The sequence below is a fragment of the Bacillus rossius genome, chromosome 17 (genome assembly GCF_032445375.1).
Source record: "Bacillus rossius redtenbacheri isolate Brsri chromosome 17, Brsri_v3, whole genome shotgun sequence".
In the NCBI taxonomy this organism is placed as follows: Eukaryota; Metazoa; Arthropoda; class Insecta; order Phasmatodea; family Bacillidae; genus Bacillus; species Bacillus rossius.
Window position 1 is genome coordinate 30,026,673 of NC_086344.1, and position 23,441 is coordinate 30,050,113.

The 23,441-nt window shown below is 38.8% G+C and overlaps 1 protein-coding gene across 1 annotated transcript in view; it reads right to left on the minus strand.

Moving 5' to 3' along the window:
- Positions 1-6: 6 nt before the first annotated feature.
- LOC134540781 (uncharacterized) overlaps positions 7-23,441 on the minus strand; it is a 227,861-nt gene continuing 204,426 nt past the window's right edge. The window contains exons 3-4 of the mRNA XM_063383698.1: positions 7,130-7,372; positions 7-4,670 (exon numbers count right to left, since the gene is read on the minus strand). Coding sequence (XP_063239768.1) covers positions 4,113-4,670; positions 7,130-7,372 — 801 coding nt within the window. The 3' untranslated portion in view covers positions 7-4,112. The remainder of the gene's footprint in view (positions 4,671-7,129; positions 7,373-23,441) is intronic.

Sequence of the window (23,441 nt, forward strand, 5' to 3'; positions counted from 1 at the left end):
TAATCACCTTTACTCTTAGCTTTCAGCAACGGCAATATTCTTCCCAAGCCCACACGTTCATATCTGATCCCGCGCACATTTTTTTCCCCCCATCTTTGTCTACTACTTCTATTCTCTCCTTTTTATCTTCAGAACAAAGCCCGACTAGCTTAATAAATAATACTGAAAACATGTACACGCCACTATTCAAAACGTTTACACAAAGAGGACAGCAAAATAAAATAAATAGTACATCTGAAAAGTAAAACGTAGAGAAGCACTACACAACAAGACTGGCAACAAAAAAAAGCACTCACGTTTTCATCCCAAAACGTTCGTGTACTTGTACCATAGTTGCCAATAATACGAGAAACAAAAATAAAACTATTTCGGTCATCTCGGTGTACTATGAGCTATAAAACTAGTAAGCATAGAACAATTTGGTACACGTACCATGACTATGGTGGCAATACAATGCATGCGCGCGCACGCCAGCCAGCTGTTATCAGCAACGCAGACACAGCAGAGTTTTTCATGGACCCGCGACATCAAAAATGGCTTCATTAAAATGTCAAACTTCGTATAAAATATAGTATTCAGAATTTCAGTTAATAATTCGCTACATACAATTAACAAATTAACAAAGATTATGAATAATATTAAGCTGTAAAATGCTGCAGCAGGAACTTTAGACAAGATTTAATTTTTTCCCTGACTATTTTAAAAATTTCCTGACTTTTCCATGACTTTTCCCTGCTGGCAAAATTCCCTGACTTTTCCCGGTTTTCCCGGTTTTCCCGGTTGGTCGCCACCCTGTATTTACATAGACGATTTCTTTACAAGAAATATTACAAATCTCACATATTCTATCTAGTAAGGAAAAACAACGCATTAGATACAAACAGAGACAAAGTAATCTATTTATGAAAATCGTATGTTAACATTCAGGAAGGCATCTGTTAATATTAAAATATACTCTGCAAAAAATGTTACGTACTTTTTTTTAATGTTAAAACGTTTTTGTCGCAATCTTTACAACATTGCGCTATAAAGAAGATATTTGTACAAAAGTGTGTTATGTACAGTGAAAACCACAAAAGACAAAGAAACGTTATTTAGGTCTACGACCTTAGAGCACATTATGAAGACATGAAACTTTTAATAACAAAGTAACGGTTTACTCTGGCATGCATGCAATTGCCGGTATGAGAATACCTTTCCACAAACATTGTGTGACAGCAAATATGCCACCAAATATAAGTTCTTGCGCCTAATTATCTTCGTTCTAGTTAGCAAAATATGTTTATTATAGTTGACTTCAAGTCATAATAAAATCACTATAAGTTCACTTAGCTCTTCATCGAATGTTCGTATGTAACATTGAATTAAATTTATTATTAAAGTTTTTTCACTCGTTACAGTGGCAACTACTTACAGTTAATCGACAATTAATTTAGGACACAGGCACCTTTTATTTAAAACTACATTCAGGATCCGAATTTCATAACCTTTTAGTTATTCTTTAAAAAAACAAGATAAAGAATTTGTCGATTAGAGCACCTATTATGAGTGATGTATAAATTTAAGTTACTCGAAAAATATATATCACTGATACATTAGGTCTGATAACTTTTTTGTAACTTATATAAAGTCATGGGTCCATGATATTTTTCAGATATATATTGTGCGGCAATTTTGGGGTATACTTAAAATGGAAACACATAAAAAAAAAAAATGTTAACAAAAAATGTTTTCCTTTAAAATGAGAACGAATTTGATTCATAAAGAAAATATTTACATAGGAAAATACCTTACTGCTACAATATTTATTTTTCTTTGTTTAATTATGTTCACGCTATTTAAAACTTAGAACTAAACTGTTTGCAGCAATTATTTTAGGATTTACAATGAAAGGATTTTAATTATAAAATGTTACGCTTCAGCATTCCATAAATTTATAAGCGCAAGAAAAAAATTCCCGTTTAAAAATTATTCGAATATTCATCTTTAACGAGTAAAAAATCAACAAAGATGATAGCTGAGATAGCTTTAATTTACGAAGTGCATTTTAAATTGGTTGCTTATTTTAGCTCCTGTACATGGCATAAACAATTAACAGAAAAATAATAATGAAGAAAATAACATTTGGGGAGGGAAATTAGTATTCACCTTCTCTTTAGTGTATTCATATTCGAAGCAAAAACATTTTAAGTATAAGTCTGACATTTTTTCGAACAAAGAAGCTTCTTTGAACTTTAGTAACTGTGTACAAAGAAACACTGGATCACTCTTAAGTGTAATATAACAAACTTCAAAGTACACTATTTTATTTTACCCGAACTTGATACATAAAAAAAAATCACAAACCCAGTAGGTACGTACTGAAAAATGTTTGTAAGCGTAAAATAGTAAATAACAGAGATAACCATTACGTCCACTGTAATAATAATGTAATGATGTCACAAAGTTTACTGTATACGCTCATGTAACCCAGCAGACGTACAAACTGATTCGTAACCTTCCACTTCAAATATATATTGTGTGGTGAATGTGATCGTTAAAAAGCATCCCACAAAACAGGGTTACAGCGTACCTCATTGTACATGGTTACAGCACTAGTGATAATCAGGAGCATTTACGCATTAATGTCAAATAACATTGTTTTTCCTTCTCCACATATCGTATACATGAATTTACAGTTTCTATCTGTGTTTTAATTACATCCCGAACTAATAAAGATCGATGAAAAACTTGTAGCTTTCATTTGTGAGGAAAGTTTAAAGGTTTGCTTACAAAAAACTTGGATTAAAAAACAAACCAAGAAGAATAAAAATAAGATAGACACCGAAATATCTCAATTTCATTAAATGCAAAGGAAAATAAGTTTGAAAGTTCCCTGTTGCATTTCAGAATTTCGGATAGGATTTTGAGAATGGGTGTCTACTACCATGTCAGAACCAAGAAAGCCTTAGGACAGAAGAGAATGCTGTAATATTCCGTAAACTCTTCGCAAAGCAGTTGGATCCACTCTTCTAAATGCACTCACGAGTATCTCAATGTCAGGCCACTATAAATCAACAACTATTGGTCTGCTATAGCCTGCCATTGAGCCTCTTGAAAAGTCCTGGAAGCTCACATATCACATCTTTATAATCCTGTAAACGATGGAAAACACAAATGCCAGCTTAAATGCTCACAAGATCTTTATGAAATTGATCATTCCCTAGTGCACTGCTGCCCTGACAAGTAAAAGCATGAATGTCAGCCACTGATTCAAAAGCTAGAAGGCCTCAAGAGATTAGATAACTTTGACATAGCATTCTGTCGCGTCACAGACAAGCCCACATCTCAATCTGCGCTAGCAACTTGCTATCGGTAGCCAGTTTACTGAGAATCAGCGGTGTGCTTTGGTCGCAACTGAGCAGAGTGTAGCTTACTTGTGGCTGTGAGTAACCACACACTTTTCACCAAATTCTTCCCAATAGTGAGCAACAACTGAAACATAACAGCACAAACTTCATCCGATCTTAAAAAAAGTACTGATGCCCTGATAACGGGAAATGTGGAAGTTGTCCGTTGTTGTCGGAACGGATGAAGGCCTGCGAGTGCCAGAACCGATGAAGCATCTGCAGAGGAGAAAACCTCGAAGTCACTTTCAGTCAAAACCACAATACAGTTGTAACTTCCTGTACAGTTGCCACTGAGTGAGTCGCAAATGTCCTGGAAAACCGGTACACGATAAATCCTCAAGACTCCACGACTTTCTTCACGACAAATTTCGGTTAGCACCAGCATCACCATCGTTACACGTTGGTGAAAGAATAAATTTATGTTCCGCGAACAGGAAACACGGAAAAGGTCTACAGCTGTCTGGACTAGATAACGTGCACGGTTGTCAGCAAATTTCCTCATAACGGAGCAAGCCTTAATACAGAAGTGACGTTTAGTCGGCTCCTCCGTTTCATCATGATATAGAAGTCACTTTTAGTGTCATCGCGTGGCAGTTGGCTCCTCCCGTCCACGAGCGTGTGCGTGTCCCGGCGGCCAGGCCACTACGCCCCGCTCCCGAGCGGCCCGCTATGGTTGCCGCTGAGCGCGTCGTAGTGTCCCGGCAGCTGGGACACGAGTAAGCCTCACGTCTTCACGAACTTGTACACGACGGCGAACACCAGCACGCTGACCAGCACCAGCACCAGCGCCGTGACTATCTTGGCGAAGGCGTTCATGCCCGAGTCGCCGCCGCGGGGGTCCGGCGCGGAGCTACCCCGTGGACGCTCCGCGCTGCTGCGCCGCCTCTTGCCCGCCATGGCCCGCGCCAACGCCGGGAAGGCGAGCGACTGCGTGAAGGTGAGCTTGTGCACCGACTCGGACAGGCTGTAGGGCCCGATGCTGCCGCGCGCGGCGGCGCGCAGGAGCGCGTACTCCAGGTCGAGCGCGTCGAGCAGCGAGTAGCGGGTGGTCATGGCGGAGCTGCGGCGCCGGTCCAGCGCCATGGCGACGCTCGTCATGGACGACGTGGTGGACGAGGAGCAAGACGGCGCGTCCTCGGGGACCGCGTGTTCGGGCGACGGCGGCAGCCTCGGCAGTCGGGCGTGGTCGGGGTGAAGCAGGCTGCTGCTGGCGCGGCGCGACGCCAGGGGCGGCGAAGGCGAGGGGGCGGTGCAGTGGGTGGCTCCTGGAGATGGGCTCACCTGCCAAAATATTTACAAACTCAAATAAACAGATGATACAAAATACTGGGCTTCAGAGGTAATAACTACCGGCAGTAGCGGATCCAGAGGGGGGCTAAGGGACTCATGCCCCCTCCAAAAGCATCTGGGTCCACTATTGTTTTAGTGTTTGCCTTGATAAAGCCTAGCCTCAGCTGGCTCAAGCCCCTCCCAAACCAAAATACTGGATCTGCCACTGACTACTGGTGTATTGCAGCAGACACCTTCAGGGTTTCGAATCAACTTAGGTACTGGGAGGTGGAATACCTGTTTATGTATTTGTATACAACACCCCTCACTCTGCAGTAGAAGTAATTTAAATTTTTCAATGTTTGTCATGTACAGCATGTTTGTGCTACAACAGCGAATTTGATTTTATGTAGCTTTGAAAGCATTTATATGTAACTTCCAATGATACAATAATCAAGGAATTCTATAATTTTAAAAATAGTTAGAACAGATTCCTGGTGCAGTATTTATACCGGGGCCGATCACAACTGGCCAAGAATACCAGGCCTCAGTTGTTAATCGCCCTTGATAATGGCTATAGCAAGGCATGCAAAACATCAGGCACATCATCACTTGCAAGGGCATGGCTTCAACCCAGAATCCAAGAAGGAGTTTCTGACTCTGACCATAAATGGCTACGATTTAGAGTCGTAAATATACATAAAAAAATTTACAATGGTTTAGAAGATGTAAATCTTATGTTGTAAGCCTTACTGGATAATGGTTTATAAAATATCTAAGTGAACTTCAATACAACCAAGCATTAGTAACTCTCCTACCCATTATTCCAATGAAAAAAAGTCTAATATTTACATTACCAATGCTAGCATAAATAAATTAATACACACTTCTAACAACCCCACCAGGTGAAATGTTTTGGCAAAAAAAATTCATGAAAAATTTTCTGAATCTACATTCATCATTGAAATCTTGAACCAAACTTATCTGAAAGCATTATTCTATCCAAGCCTTAAATGATTCCCTAGTTAGGTATAAATTAATAGCATATATATTTATTATCAATGGTTTAGTTATTTCATTGACAAAGAAAAGCAACAACTTACATACTAAATATACACTGGTAGATACGGGTTTGAATTGGAAGGAACTGCCATCCAAAGTGCCATATGGGGGGAATGAGGAAGCCACAGAAATACCATGAGAATGAGAATATCTGGACCATGAACAGGTTTCAACAGGTAGGAAATTGCTTGTCTAAACTAGTTCCAAATGGATGTTAACAGATTTTCTGTACTGGTTATAATTCAATAGAGGTGACTTGTTTGAATTGGTTCCAATTGGATGTAAAAATGCTTGTCTGAACTGGTTCAAAACAGATAAAAGTAGCTTGTCTTAGCTGGCTGTAACTGATAGAATCAGCTTGTCTGAACTGGTTCCAATGGGATGGAAACTGCTTGTCTGGACTAGTTCCAAGCTGATGGATACGGATTGTCTGAACAGGTTCCAACAGTTTTGTATTGGCTTGTCTGAATATGTTTCGACAGGTAGGAAGCAGCTTGTCTGAACTGGTTACAAATGAACGTACACAGCTTTTTGAACTGGTTCCAATCAAATGGACATGTCTTGTTTGGTCTGGTTCCAAGAAGATAAAAACTTCTTATTTGGTTACAACCAGATAAAAGCTGCTTGTCTTAACTGGTTGTAACTTGTTAGGAGCAGGTTAGTTGGCCTGGCTCCAATGGGATTGAAAATGCTGGTCTGAACTGGTTCCAACCTCTTGGAAACTTCTTGAACAAACAGATTCCAACATGATAGTAGCGGTTTGTGTGAACTGTTTCCAACGGGAAAGAAGCAGCAGGCCTGAACTGGTTCCTACATGATGGAAAATTTTTGAACAAACAGGTTCCAGCAGGATAGCAGTGGCTTGTCTAAACTGGTTCCAACTGGAAAGAAGCAGCAGGCCTGAATTGGTTCCTTCCTGATGGAAATGGCTTGAACATGTTACAGCAGGATAGCAGCGGCTTGTCTGAACTGGTTCCAACCAGGAAGAAGCGGCAGGCCTGAACTGGTTCCTACCTGATGGAAAAGGCTTGAACAAACAGGTTCCAGCAGTATGGTAATGGATTGTCTAAACTGGTTCCAACCGTAAAGAAGCAGCAGGCCTGAAATGGTTCCAACGGGAAAGAATCCGGCAGGCCTGCGGCTTGTCTGAACTGGTTCTAACCGGAAAGAAGCGGCAGGCCTGAACTGGTTCCTACCGATGGAAAAAGGTTGAACAAACAGGTTCCAGCAGGATAGTAGCAGCTTGTCTGAACTGGTTCCAAACGGAAAGAAGCAGCAGGCCTGAACTGGTTCCAACGGGAAAGAATCCGGCAGGCCTGCGGCTTGTCTGAACTGGTTCTAACCGGAAAGAAGCGGCAGGCCTGAATGGGTCCCGACCAGACGTAAGCGGATCTGAAGGGGGCGCCCACCTGCACGGACTCGATGCCGGAATCGTGCTGCGGGCCGCCACCCTCCTCGGCGTGGAACACGAAGCACTGGCCGTCGCCCTCGCCGCGTGGCGAGTCCTGGCTCGGCCACACCTGCAGCAGGGGCAACGAGCAGGCGGCGGCGCGCTGCTCCGCGTCGCTGTCGTCCTCGGTGCGGCTGTCGCTGCTGCCCGACTTGCGCGCCGCGCCCCACAGCCGGCGGAGCCCCAGGTCTCGCAGCGGCATCTGCGACCCCGCCACAGACACAGGGCGTAGAGCTCGCGTCGAAGGGTCACCGGTACTTTGCTGTTTTATGACATACTATTTATCTGCGACCCCTCCACAGACACAGGGTGGAGAGGTCGCATCGAAGGGTCACCCGTACTTTGCTGTTTTATGAAATACTACCTAATGGCGACTCCACCACCGACACAGGGTGGAGAGCTCGCATTGAAGTGTCACTGGTACTTTGCTGTTTTATGACATAATAGCTATCTGCGATCCCGCCCCAGACACAGGGTAAAGCGCTCGCGTCGACGAGACATCGGTACTTTGCTGTTTTATGACATACTTTCTATCTGCGACCCCTCCACAGACATAGGGTGGAGAGCTCGCTTCGAAGGGCCATCGGTACTTTGCTGTTTTATGACATACTATCTATCTGCGACCCCTCCACAGACACACAGTGGAGAGCTCGCGTCGAAGTGTCACCGGTACTTTGCTGTTTTATGATATACTAGCTATCTGCGACCCCGCCACAGACACAGAGTGTAGAGCTCGTGTCGAAGGGTCACCGATACTTTGCTATTTTATGACATACTAGCTATCTGCGACCCCGCCACAGACACAGGGTGGAAAGCTTACATCGAAGGGTCATCGGTACTTTGCTGTTTTATGACATACTAGCTATCTGTGACTCCGCCACAGACACAGGGTGGAGAGCTCGCGTCGAAGTGTCACCGGTACTTTGCTATTTTATGACATACTAGCTACCTGCGACCCCTCCACAGACACACAGTGGAGAGCTCACATCGAAGTGTCACCGGTATTTTGCTGTTTTATGACATACTAGCTATCTGCGACCCCACCACAGACGCAGGGTGTAGAGCTCGTGTCGAAGGGTCACCGATACTTTGCTATTTTATGACATACTAGCTATCTGCGACCCCGCCACAGACACAGGGTGGAAAGCTCACATCGAAGGGTCATCGGTACTTTGCTGTTTTATGACATACTAGCTAATCTGTGACTCCACCACAGACACAGGGTGGAGAGCTCGCGTCGAAGGGTCACCGGTACTTTGCTGTTTTATGACATACTATCTGTCTGAGACCCCGTCACAGACACAGGGTGGAGTGCTCACGTAGAAGGGTTACTTTGCTGTTTTATGACATAGTAGCTATCTTCGACCCCGCCACAGACACAGGGTGGAGAGCTTACGTTGCAGGGTACCGGTACTTTGCTGTTTTATAACATAATAGCAATCTGCGACCCCATCACAGACACAGGGTGAAGAGGTCGCATCGAAGGGTCATCGGTACTTTGCTGTTTTATGACATACTATCTGCGACACCTCCACAGACACAGGGTGGAGAGCTCACGTAGAAGGGTTACCGTTACTTTGCTGTTTTATGACATACTATCTATCTGCGTCCCCGTCACAGACACATGGTGGAGAGCTCACGTAGAAGGGTTACCGTTACTTTGCTGTTTTATGACATACTATCTATCTGCGTCCCCGTCACAGACACAGGGTAGAGGGCTCACGTCGAAGGGTACCGGTACTCTGCTGTTTTATGACATACTATCTATCTGCAACCCCGTCACAGACACAGGAAGGAGAGCTCACGTAGAAGGTTTACCGGTACTTTACTGTTTTATGACATACTATCTATCTGCGTCCCCGTCACAGACACAGGGTGGAGAGCTCCCACCGAAGGGTCACCGGTACTTTGCTTTTCTATACTAGCTACAGTACCTGGTGTTGCCCGAGCGGAACACAGGGTGGCATATAACGTCCACGAGTTAAAAGCAAACTGGATAGTGATATAAATACTGCAGTGTGGTGGACACACAGAAATCACACACAATCACTGTTTGTATGACTATGACATTTGACTTTCTGTTTACCCGTGGAGGTTTAGAAGTTGATGCGCTGCAGCGCCATCTAGTGGTAGGTAACAAAATAATTGGATAGCATAGAATCTTATTTTCAATGATAAAACATTTCGATGTTTCAACTTTCAGGGCGATCGGTCAAACTTTGTCGGATTTTATCAACGTCATGAATACCAACATACAATTATATATAAATATTTATTTAATTTTATATTTATATATTATGTATCTTAAACTCTTTCTATTTCTAGTAGGCCTAGTTTTTTTATGTTAAGCGAGTATGAAATCGAATGTTTAAAATATTTTCGAAGTTGAATCGTATTGCGAACCTTGTTCTCGACAAAGCTTCATTACAAATATTTAATAAATACAGTATTGTATTTAAAAAATGTTAAACATTTTTAATATTTGAACTGATTAAGTACATGCATAATATTTATATTGAGCATTCATAAAAAGCAAATGGAGTGCCTTTTTTATTTCAATGCACCAACTATATTCACTTAAATATTTTCATGAGCAAATCTTAGGCTTCCATTTTTTTTTTAACTAAGCAACAAATGCGAAGCTTCGCACGACGCGAAGCTTTGCAGTGAAACTGAATCTTAAAAAAAAAAACGAATAGCAAAATTTCCTGGCGAAGTCAAATTGAATATTAAAAACCGATGAACACTCGTTGGATTAAAAATTTGGTTGTCTGTAAAGTCGGTTTACGGACGATAGTTTAACGTGACAACGTCATAACAAAACATTTATGAAATGATTGCATACTTTTATGAATAAAATTGAATCATTTTTATAGAGTTATAACTATTTTGTATGGATACAAAGAAGGAGTGAAATGAAATCTACAATTTAATTGATAAATTAACTTTTATTTGCACTCATTAATTCAAATATGTTTATTACTTTAACGAACTGATTCTTTTAACTATAACTTTTATATATGTTTGCTATTTACTTCTTCCAATCTGTGTTATTCTGTTAAGGATAGGATGATGATAGGAAAAGTAGGAAACGAATGGGAGTGTTTCAAGTTTAATGTGCCTCGAAAAAGTCAAATCGATGGTTGTTCCAATCGAGTGGAATAGAGATAGATGCGCCGCAAGTGTACAATGAGCGTAACGGGACAAAGCGTAACGGGATAATGTGCGTAACGGGACACATTTTTCGTGCGTGCAGCCGGCGTTTATCGATTAGACGCTGTCAGTTCAAAAAAAAAAAAACAATATTTGCAATCACACAGAGAGAGAAAGAAAGAGCTACTTCGGTTCGGGGTTCTTTGTATAACATGTATTGCTTGTGTCAGAATGGTTTCCGAGATGTGACATTCATGAATACCTTTCTTGAATGTACCGTAATTGAATAATAAAACGGACGGCGAAGGTCACGGTGTGTCAGGGACTCACGGATGATGAGGCTGCGGTAGGTGTACCTGGTGGAAGGGTTTTACGTGAAGGGGGGTGTTTAGGGGTGAAGGGGGGAGGGTGAGGGGGGGGGTCAGGAGCCAATCAGGTGTGGACACGCACGTAGGCGAGTCACGGTTAATTAAACGTCTCTCCCGCATCACGTCTCGCTCGTACGTCGACCTCTGGGAGGCGTGAATTCGCGTTGGTACACTTCACCCCCCCCCCCTCCCTTTCCCACCCCAAAACCCGCACTCCCCCGGGACACTCTGACGTGTTTCCGCGGAAACTTTACTTGGCCGTCTTCACATTTTGGTATTTGGCCTCGGCTGACTTGGGTTTGTTCTCCGTGTTTTCACGTAGTCACATATATATATATATATATATATATATATATATATATATATATATATTGACGTGAATACGTCTTTAAAATTGCGTCCATGATGGGAGGCAATTTAAAAAAAAAAAAACGAACGATAACAATATCGGTTGATACAGTTTGGTGTTGCAGCTACATGTCTACCATCTCCATCCAAAAAAAAAATTTAATTACACCACTGGTGATGGCGACTGCATTGTAAACCGAAACGTCGGTCGCTACTACACCCCAGAAACCAAGCTGCTTCGGACAATGGTCGTTTAAGCCTGTTATCCTCATTTCACTACTCACCTGTGCAGCCTTCTACCACACATTTAATTGAGCCGGGAATTACTAATACCACCTACCCTAATTTATTTTTTTTTTCCGTATTTTATAGAAATTTTTAATTTCACCAAGATCAAGTTAGTCATCTGACAGTCATAAAAAAAACGTGGACAGCAGTTGGCTAGCAAATGAAACAGACTAACGTTTTAATTTTACCTAAAGACTCGCATTTTTCACGAAATGCCGCATCAAAAACCCTGCAAGTCTCCTTGAAACTATTCGAAAGGTCGACAAAAAAGAAAGGATTGACATAATTTAAGATGGACTTTTCAAACATCGTTTAGATCTTAAATACACAGGTTTTCGTAAACATAGCTAAAATTCAGACAGTAGGCAGTTCCTGAGATGCAAAATGAGATGACATAAACCCGAGAAAAGAATAACAGTATTTTCTACGGTATGTTTCAGAAATGTGTTCCTAGGAGAATGACTAAGTAAAAAAACATTTTTTTTCAAGTGACAAGAAAAATTTTAAAATTATTTGCTTTACGACAGTAGTAAAAGATCACTGTTTTATTATATTTTTTTCTTTTTACGATCAAAACGAGAACAAATATTTCACTTAAGTCTGCTGTGAAAGAATAATCAAACTGTAATGCAGCGTGTAAAACATGATATAATTTTTTTGTATCTTTTATCTTCTTCATAACTTAACATTAAAGTGACGTAAAGATTTCATGCGTATCACGTAAACGTTTTATGCAGAACCAAAATAGCGCAACGGAAGCGACGCAGAGAACGCGATGCGACAGTCAAATGACGCGTTATTGTGAACATGTGCGCTGCAGCGCATCAACTTCTAAATCGTTCAACCGATCGCCATGGGTAAACAGAAAATCATAGGTCACAGACGTACAAATAGCAATTGCGTGTCGTTTCTGTATGTAAACCACACTGTCATATAGCGCTGTACATTTTTCTTTAACTCGCGGACAATATATCACCCTGTGTTCAGCTTGGACAACGCCGGGTACTGTAGCTATGAAAAATCGGTATATTGTGATTTTTACTTTGTTTAATCCTCAATAACAAAAAATAGTGATTAGTATTTGGTGAGCGAGTTTAAAATGGAACACCATTTTAAACACTTTATAGATTCTAGATAACATACAAAACATCCAATTGGTTGTAAGGCGTCCGTTGAAAAATGCTGAATATATACACTAAATATTTATCAAAAATTCAACTTATTTTGATAGTGTGAAAATGAAAATCTTATATATATACACACACCACTAATATTATAAATATGAAAGTTTGGATGGATGGATGTTTGTTACTCAATCACGCCATAGCAGCTGAACGGATCTGGATGAAATTTGGCCTACAGCTAGCTTATAACCTGGATTAACACATAGACCACATATTAATATGAAATTACATCCCTAAGGGAGTGCAAAAGTAATATTTTCATTTTATTACAGAAATTAATATTCATATGTCATAGACATACAAATAGTGAGTGAGTGTCATTTCTCTATGTCTGCCACATGATCATACACATAGTAAGGTCTGGCATATTCATATTTTTCTCCTTGGTGAGACCAGCCCGCTTAGTGGAGCTTGCAGCGGCTAGCAAAATAAAGGCGCTAATAACAGTTTTGTTCTTAACTTCGTCAATAGATAGTTACCTTGAATTTTAAACGCACTATCGTTTGATGCGTTTGCCATGTCTTTAATTGTCGTTTTTTTGTGCAGTATGCGTTCCTATTACATTCATCTGATTGCGATGAAATTTTGGTGAGTTGTTATGCGCATGCCCATGAAGGTTTCTGAGACGGTATAACTATTGTGCAATAGTTGGAACACGAATCGTTTCAAAAAGTGTGTTTAGTTATTATTATATAGCGGCACTTCGTCTGTTTTTGTTGTATAAGTGCGCACGCATGACACTATTTATTTAAATATAAAAGAGACAGAGATAGAGTGATATATATATAGAATGAGATAGAGAGAGACAGAGAGATAAGTTGAGATAGAGCGAGGTATAGAGAATGAAATGGGTTAGATAAAAAGATATATAGATGTATAGAGCTATATAGAGATTTATATATAGAAGAGATATAGATAGTGGGAGGTAGGCTATATACATATATGTAGATATAAAGAGATAAATAGAGAGAGAGATACATAGATATATATAGATGTAGATACAGATAAATATATATTTAGAGGGATGGATATATGATTTATTTATGTGTAACTACTTCAAACATATTACAAAACAAAACTGAATGAGGCATTGCAATGCATGCCGAGAATTAGCTAGATAATGGAACCTTTTCAATATTAGTTATCTCTTATTTTTCAGCTCTTTTCTATAGTGCTTTATAGAGTCTATATTACACGCAGACCACCAATTTATATATATATATATATATACAGTAAAATAACTATACACTGGCAGAACAACGTCTGAAGGAATCTGAAAGTGATATAAATTATTTTGCACACTTACATTCAAATTAAGAAGACAATTTCTTACTACATCTGATTTCCAAAAAGGTCCCCTTCACCCTGTGTTCAGGCCGGGCAACGCCCGGTACTGCAGCCAGTACATACATATATAGACACGGAAGGCGTTGCATGGCACAACAACGTCGGTCCGGTTATGCTAGTCAAATATAAATTAATGTGGATTTTATTTCTAAATCTAAGTTGTTAGTACCTACTTAGATGTTCACTTTATTAAACTTAATAGGTATAGTACAATTGTTGAATACTCAATACTGAACTAGTATTATGAACTGAACTGAAGTTAACTGTTATTATGTTTTTATTAACTGTTAATATGTTGTATAATTTATTGATTTCCCAATATTTTTTTAATTTTATTATTTAATACTAGCTGATGTGCCCGCACTTCGGCAGTCCACAGACTGAACACACTCGAACTGCACGTTAAACTCGCCTCTCCTCGTGAACAAGACACTGTCTCGTCTCTAAAGGAAAATAATCATAACCCACTCTCACTTTTCATTTAATTAAATGTCACAATATTTAGTAGGCTTTGTTTATATCGCGCCAAAGACAAACTGGAAGAAAAGAGTTCGCACATGAGCGAAATGGTTTTCTTTACAATGTGCGAACTATATTCTTTCAGTTTGTCTTTGGCGCGATATAAACAGAGCCTAATAACTATTGTGAAATTATATAAATTGACAAAAATCTTATTTTTCAAATTGAATAATGGAATAATCTTATAAAAATAGTGTATTGTCATCGGTCCTCGATAAATCTACAAAGTTTGAATGAAATCTGGACGTTTAAAGTGGGTCAAAATCGTACCCAAAGGAATCGGTTACAAACATACAAACATACAGGTGAAGCTATTATAAAGCGTGTAAATGATCAATAATTGCTATGCTCGTTGCCATTTATATTAAGAAAACAACAACAATACGATTGTGAAATTTCATTTTTTAAAAAGGGGTGGTTTTACTCGATATCTCGCCTAGACAGTGCAAAAGTTCTACTCAATCGGATGAAGGATGCACGAACACAAAAAAAATTATAAATAAGATAAACTGTGAAGTGTGTGTTCATGTGTCTAAAATAATAATAATAAAAAAATTGGTTGTCTGTAAAGTCGGTTTACGGACGATAGTTTAACGTTAAACGTCATAAAAAACATTGAAGAAATGATTGCACACTTTTATGAATAAAATAGAATAATTTTTAAATAATATCACTATTTTGTATGGATAAAACGGAGTGAAATGAAATCTACAATATAATTGCTATATTTACTTTTATTTGCACTCATTTATTCAAACATGCTTATTACTTTAACGAAAAGATTATTTTAACTATAACTTTTATACATGTTTGCTATTTAACTTCTTCCAATCTGTGTTGTTCTGTTAAGGATAGGACGACAATAGGAAAAAAAGGAAACGAATGGGAGTGTTTCAAGTTTAATGTGCCTCTAAAAAAGTCAAATCGATGGTTGTTCCAATCGAGTGGAAGAGAGATAGATGCGGCGCAAGCGTACAATGAGCGTAACGGGACGCAGCATAACGGGAAAATGTGCGTAACGGGACACTTTTTTCGTGCGTGCAGCCGGCGTTCATCGATTTATTAGACGTTGTCACGTCAAAAACTCCCTCCCCCATAAACATTTCAAGTTTATTCGACGGGAGATTCGCGGTTCACCTGGTGGTGTTATTCGGGAAGCTGATGCTATTCCCTACACCGGGCGACCCTCGTCAGACGTCAATCCCCGTGTCCGTCACTGGCTGAGGCGTCATGGGACGAAGGCGATACGAGGAGCTATTCATAGTCATTCCAGGAATGCCGCGTTCGGCCTCTGCCATTCGGGTGCCTTTGTGTTTACCGCCCGGGGCTCGGCGCTGGTTTACTGCTCAGATAAAACCATCCAGCCGGTGTCCCGTCTGTTTCGCTTCTAGCACGAGAGAGAGAGAGAGAGAGAGATAGAGAGAGAGATAGAGAGAGAGATAGAGAGAGAGATAGAGAGAGAGATAGAGAGAGAGATAGAGAGAGATAGAGAGAGAGAGAGAGAGAGAGAGAGAGAGAGAGAGAGAGAGGAACGCGACTTTCTGCAGATATATTCCGACCTAGCAGCCGGCATATCTCAAACATTCCCCTCCCAATAATGCGCCCTTGAAGGGTTGTGTGGGAGTATCGTACCAGCTTTGAATATATATACTGTATAGAAGTCGCGAGTGGATAGGATTTACTCTACGTTTTTCAGAAGCGTATGATGAGCAGCTTGGGAACTTCACCGCTGCAGTGCGCTGCCGTAACGCCCTGCATCGTCTTAGTTGTTATTTACACGTTAGAGCGCAGCACTGTCGCCCGCTGTCATTCCCCGCACCCCCCACACATCATTCACTGCAGCTCAAGTTCGTTCAACGGGAGGGGGAATGGGTGTTTGAAGAGTTCGACACTTGTCCGCTAGGGACCACCACAAGTCGATGCCCTAGAGATGGTGGCGATTGCGGCGGTGAATTAACCAACTACCTCAAAACCGTATTAGAAATTTTAACCTGGGCTGGCGACTTATATACAATATATATATTCAAAGGTACCAGTTTTCTCTTTTCAAAACATTCCACAGTTTTTGACGTCACAACGTCTAATAAATCGATGAACGCCCGCTGCACGCATTAAAACGTGTCCGTTACGCACATTGTTCCGTTACGATGTGTCCCGTTACGCTCATTGTACGCTTGCGCCGCATCTATCTCTCTGCCACTCGATTGAAACAACCATCGATTAGACTTTTTCGAGGCACATTAAACTTGAAACACTCCCATTCGTTTCCTACTTTTCCTATCATCGTCCTATCCTTAACAGAATAACACAGATTGGAAGAAGTTAAATAGCAAACATGTATAAAAGTTACAGTTCAAATAATCTCTTCGTTAAAGTAATAAACATATTTGAATTAATGAGTGCAAATGAAATTATATTTATCAATTAAATTATAGATTTCATTTCACTCTTTCTTTGTATCCATACAAAATAGTGATAATTCAATAAAAAATAATTCAATTTTATTCATAAACGTATGCAATAATTTCATCAGTGTTTTGTTATAACGTCACGTTAAACTATCGTCCGTAAACGGACTTTACAGACAACCAATTTTTTTTAAGTTAATGATGTATTAACTTGAAACGAAATTACGTATAACAGACCGGAAAAAAATTTAATATCTAGACATATGGGGGAATATATACAAACGGAATGATAATGAACGCCATTTAGAAGAAAGAAGAGCTTGTGATGATTCCAAAAAAAATATATATATATATATTACCGCGCACGAAACGTCACGACACGACGCAATATTTTGTCTGACAGTAGTTTTTTTGGACGTGATATCGTATTATAATTCGATGAACGCCAGCTACAAGCACGAAAAATAGTCACGTTCCGCCTGAGCCGAGCGTGCAATAACCGGCTTACCACCGTGCGAGATAATCTTCTATAATATCAAACAGGTTATGGCGGGCTTTTTAACTAATTGTTCGTGATTATATTTAAACAAATCATTTAAATTTAATTTGCAAAAAACTGTAAATAATATTTGAAAATTAAAAGCTATGCAAATTTTCATCAATTTTTTTTATGACGTTATCACGTAAAATTGTCGTCCGTAAACCGACTTTACAGACAACCCCATTTTTTTCCCATGTATTCGCATGAAAGCAATACACGCGAAATTATATACGGCACGACGCCATAAAACTATGGTGATCAGACGCGAGGCGACGACAACGAATGACTCTGCTCCAACTTCGTCGTGAGCGGACCGTCCAATGGCATACGGGAGTATAAAAAAAATTGTTTGTCTGTAAAGTCGGTTTACGGACGATAGTTTAACGTGACAGTCATAACAAAACATTGATGAAATGTTTGCATACTTTAATGAATAAAATTGAATCAGTTTTATTAAATTATCACTATTTTGTATGGATACAAAGAAGGAGTGAAAAGAAATCTACAATTTAATTGATAAATTTACTTTTATTTTCACTCATTAATTCAAATATGTTTGATTACTTTAACGAAGAGATTATTTTAGCCATAACGTTTATACATGTTTGCTATTTAACTTCTTCCAATCTGTGTTATTCTGTTAAGGATAGGACGATGATAGGTAAAGTAGGAAACGAATGGGAGTTTTTCAAGTTTAATGTGCCTCGCAAAAGTCAAATCGATGCTTGTTCCAATCGAGTGGAAGAGAGATAGATGCGGCGCAAGCGTACTATGAGAGTAATTGGACACGGCGTAACGGGACAATGTGCGTTACATGACACTTTTTCGTGCGTGCAGCCGGCGTTCATCGATTTATTAGACGTTGTCGCGTCAAAAATAATAACAGCACAGGCGAACACAGTTGGTTAACAACGACGAGACAGTTTGAACAATAACAGTAGATGCAGGCAGACAACAATAACTTGGACAACGCAGCATGTACACGAACACTAGGACGAAGATAAACAGATGTTTCGAACAACACAACGACGAGAACACAAAGGAACACAGTCTGCGTGCATGGATGGGAGAGCGCACGATAGCCGAAAACTAATTTATGCGAAGCCACGCGGTGCAGGAAATACTACCCACCCTGTAGTAACGTACACCCTCAACACCCCCCCCCCCCCACCCTGGGAGAGAGAGAGAGAGAGAGAGAGAGAGAGAAAGAGAGAGAGAGAAAGAGAGAGAGAGAGAGAGAGCACTCTTTCACAGGTATAAAATAGAAAAAAACCAAGCGAAGACAGAAAGAAAAAAGAATTACAGCAACTAAGCTACATCAGGTTACAGAGAGATAATTTTTGAAGGATCATTGTAACCCTTAGAAGCAAGTATTTGTTCCCGATTATAGACCAATGCGTGCCTCATACACAGAAGGGGGAGAAATGGTTTTTTTTTCCAAGTATTCATTATTTAAGGTCGGTTTTCAAAAGCATTACTGTAATTACTATGTCTCACGTGCAAATTTGACAAGTGTGTTTCACGTATTTGTTAACAATCATTTATATGTATTGATGAAAACTTTTAACGAAATCATCAAACAATTGCCTTAAAAACAAAAAAAAATTGGTTGTCTGTAAAGTTGGTTTACGGACGATAGTTTAACGTGACAACGTCATAACAAAACATTGATGAAATGATTGCATACTTTTATGAATCAAATTGAATCATTTTTATTTTAATAATAAAAGAATAAATACTTGAAATTATACTAGTAATCAGATTTTTAAAGTGCAATAATAATTAACCTTTATTGCCGAAATTGTTTTTGTAATAGTCTAAGCAATGAAAACCACATTAACTTTTCACTTTACTTTATAAACAGTCAACGAAACAGTTCACGTGTAGATGAATTGTAATTAATTTTAAAAACTGGCGTTTAGCTATAAAGATTAAATATAATTATGAACTAGTTTTCATATAAATAAATTTTAATCAAATATCTAACATAACCTATTATTACTGCAATCGCCGACAGATGCTACTTTTTTTAATAATAAAAGAATAAATACTTCAAATTATACTTGTAATCAGATTCATTTTCTTACGTACATTTGACGTACAAATTATTTCATATTACAAATTTATAAACAAAGTTTCAAGTTTTCACTTCTGTCGGTGCACCGCAAGCGTACAACGAACGTAACGGGACACAGCGTAACGGAACAATGTGCGTAACGGGACACTTTTTCGTGCGTGCAGCCGGCGTTCATCGATTTATTAGACGTTGTCACGTCAAAAAACTGCAAAAGGGGGGGGGGAACATATGCATTCAACATTGCTACACTTTTTCTATCAAAACTAAACTAATCAAATACTGCTGTTTACTTTCTTTTATATTTTCTTCCTAATTAAATTAAAACTCGCGTGGGAATAACGTGTCTGAGAAGTGTTCCCCCAATTACGCGAAAGTTGCACTTAGGAGATCAAAATGGGTTTGCAATTTCGTCGCGTCGCAATTTCTTTCCCTAGTTTCTCGGCGTTCCGAACAAAAAAATGACCTGATCTTCTTGTATTTTACGACAATTTTCAAGTTCTCCATTAGCAATTCCGTGTTAAGAGAATACGCAAGGCGACGCAAGAAAGCAAAATATCAAATAACATTGTTTACAAGCACTGGCTAAAAGTGTAACTTTATTTTCAAAATTGAAAATTACAGATACTTGTAACGTTGTACATTTACATGAAAACAACTGTAACACTACAAAATAGTGTTCGCAGTAATATTTGGGTTCGGATTCTTACCCCGGAATTTATGCTTTGTGTTGTCCCCGTATCTCCAGTGGTTAAAGTTATCTGAAAACCGTTTCTTCAATAGCTTACCAGTGTTAACTGGGCACATTAATAAGCATAATAATACAAAATAAATTCCAGTAAATGTTCCGTTTTTTCACGATTTAAAAAAAAATGCTTGAATGAAACATCAATTAAAATATAAAACTATACGACAATTTTCTGTCAGAATTATTAGTATTATCTCGAAAAAAAAGTATTACATTTATGAAAAAAAAAAATAAAGTAGCCATGTGTTAAACAAGGTTATTTTTATCTTTCCTGTAGAATTACAAATTATTTTTAGCTGCAGGTTTTGTGTGTGGCCTTTAATGTCTTGCGTTTTGACTTTGAAAGTGTAGAAGTCACAAAAATAAATATATATATATGTTTATATATATCTATATATCTTTTCCGTCATTTGATTGAAGTTTGGCCTTCTCAAAAAGTCTATAAGTTTAACGCTGACAAAAGTAAATATATGGGACGTACGCGAGGTTTTTTTTTTTTTTTCGATGACAAACGGAATGTCAACCGTTGATGGCGTACACACATGAAGTAAATTAAAATAAAACTAACCTCACTTCAAGAAGTATTCGAATAATGCACGGTTACAATAACGCGTAATCACTCATGTCGAATCGCGTCGCAGGAGAGATGTTTAAGAACTGAGCCCGAGAACTTAGTTTCCGAATGTAAAATAAAAAGGTGCATTCATTGCGCAATAGACGTGACAACGTCTAATAAATCGATTAACGCCGGCTGCACGCACGAAAAATTGTCCCATTACGCAATTTTTTCCGTTACGCTGTGTCCCGTTACTCTCATTGTTCCGTCACGCTGTGTTCCGTTACGCTGTCGGCGAGTGCAGTAATAATAGGTAATGTTACAATTGACTAAAAAATTTTGGTGATTCATATAATTGGTGATAGATATTTGATTACATTTTATTTATATGAAAACTTGTTCATAATTTTATTTAAACTTTATAGCTAATCGCCAGTTTTTAAAATTAATTACAAGTCATCTACATGTGAACTGTTTCGTCGACTGTTTATAAAGTGAAGTGAAAAGTTAATGTGGGTTTCATTGCTTATTACAACAACAATTTCGGCATTAAAGGGTAATTATTCTTGCATTTTAATAATCTGATTACTAGTATAATTTCAAGTATTTATTCTTTTATTATTAAAATAAAAATGATTCAATTTTATTCATAAAAGTATGCAATCATTTCATCAATGTTATGTTATGACGTCACGTTAAACTATCATCCGTAAACCGACTTTATAGACAAACAATTGTTTTTATATATATTTTAAAGTATTATTTACTGAACTAGTTTAGGGAGATTTTTTTACATGTTCGCGTGAATTGACTTTTTTTGTAATTAATATCAAATTATTTGGTTTTCTTGAATGGGTCAGTTTAAAATAACCCGTAAATAATAATGTCTGTATTATGTTTATAGGTTGCGTATGTAATGCAATGCTACCCATAGCATACACCTATCAGTTATCATATTTCGTTCATGCAGCGTAACACGCTTAAAACAAACGTGACTAAGTTTAAGTCAAATAATGTTTACAAAAAAAATTAGCACCATCTACTATACAGTATCCATACAAATTATCCATCAAAAGGTTTAAATATATACACAAAGGTTTGCAAACCACTTAATTTTTAGAATTGTAAATTATATTAAGTACTTCGCTAAAGGTTACAAGAGCTAGATTAATTGTTAAAAAACGCTGATTCACAATACATTACAGACGTTTCATTAATTTTCTCTGTTTATGTAATAAATAAGTAACACTCTGTATTTCGTAACTGCCCGACTAAAGTAATAATTAGTAAAAAGAAAAAAATAATAGTAAAGTAATAATTACGTAGTATACGTAAAATTTGGCAGCACTGATTATGCCAAATATTTTAAGTTGTTTTGGTTCTGTTCGTCAACGTGTTTGATGATGTCGTGTTTACAATAACGTCTCCACTCGTTCTAACGCGATCCCATTACGATCTGAGACAGTTCTATGCTGTAAGCTAAGCTGAACCTGTTAAGAGGGAGGTTTTGCGGGCTTTCTTTAATGACTTATAACATACAACTTAGAAAAACATAGCTTATAACCGCACAAGACGGGATTTTCTAAGTTATACTTTTTCCAAGTTCCGTGTTTCTGAAATATTTAAATTCTAAGTTACATGGGTTCGGCGTTGTGTTTATATGTTACGACACATAACCTGTGCGTTTCTATGTTTTGATGTTTCTAAGTTATGCTGTTCGACGTTGTTTGTTCATAAGTTACGCCAGTTCTAATCACCCCACCTCGGAAACCTGAATAATTTTCCAATTTTCTCCGAATTTCTTATCATAGGTTACAAAACTTACTAAACTATTATTTTACTGCAGAGATATAGATATTAGTATGTTTTTGAACCACAAATAAATTGCACTAGGTTTTTTAATTGTAAATGTACTAAAATTAATTTTGGTCCTCCCCGGACCATCAATTCTAATATCCGCCCTTGGCTTCTCAGTTATGGTTTTTCTTAGGTTGTGTTGTTCGTTCGAATGTTTTGTGTATTTCTAAGCTGTGACAGATCTGTAATGTTCGCAGGCTTTTCACGGGCCATTGTCTGAAGTAGCTTGGCTTCTGGGTTTGTTGCCGCGTCCTCGGCGAACAATTCACACGACGTTTCGGTCGACATTGCAGTCGCCATCATCCCTGATGACGGCGATTGCAATGTCGGCCGAAACCTCGCGGTGAATTATTCGCCAAGGACGCGGCTGCAAACCCAGAAGCCAAAGCTACTTTGATGACTGATCTGTGTTCGCGTGTTTCTTTAGTTGTGTGTGTTTCCAAAGTTTCGTGCTGGTCTGGTTTCACTCACGTCGGGAAGGGGCTAGAGAGAGACAGAGAGACAGACAGACAGACAGAGAGAGAGATGGACAGAGAGGTTTGCAGGTGGGGAGCCTAAGATACACATCAAGTTCTGTCCCTGCCCGAACACGCCCGAATATTCACCTTCGGCCAACCTCGGGTTTATTTATATTTCTCTGTTTATTTTAATGTAGCTATACTAATCTAACCAACCATCCATAGTGTTTTAAAGTGTTTTAATGTAGCTAACCTAACCGACAACTTTTAATATTTCAATTCATTTTTTTTTCCTGCTCAAAAATGAAACAAATCCCGAGGTTGGCCGAAGGTGAATATTCGGGCGTGTTCGGGCAGGGACAGAGCTTGATGTACATCTTAGGCTTCTCGTTTGCAGGTCGGACCAGACACCCGGAGGTCAG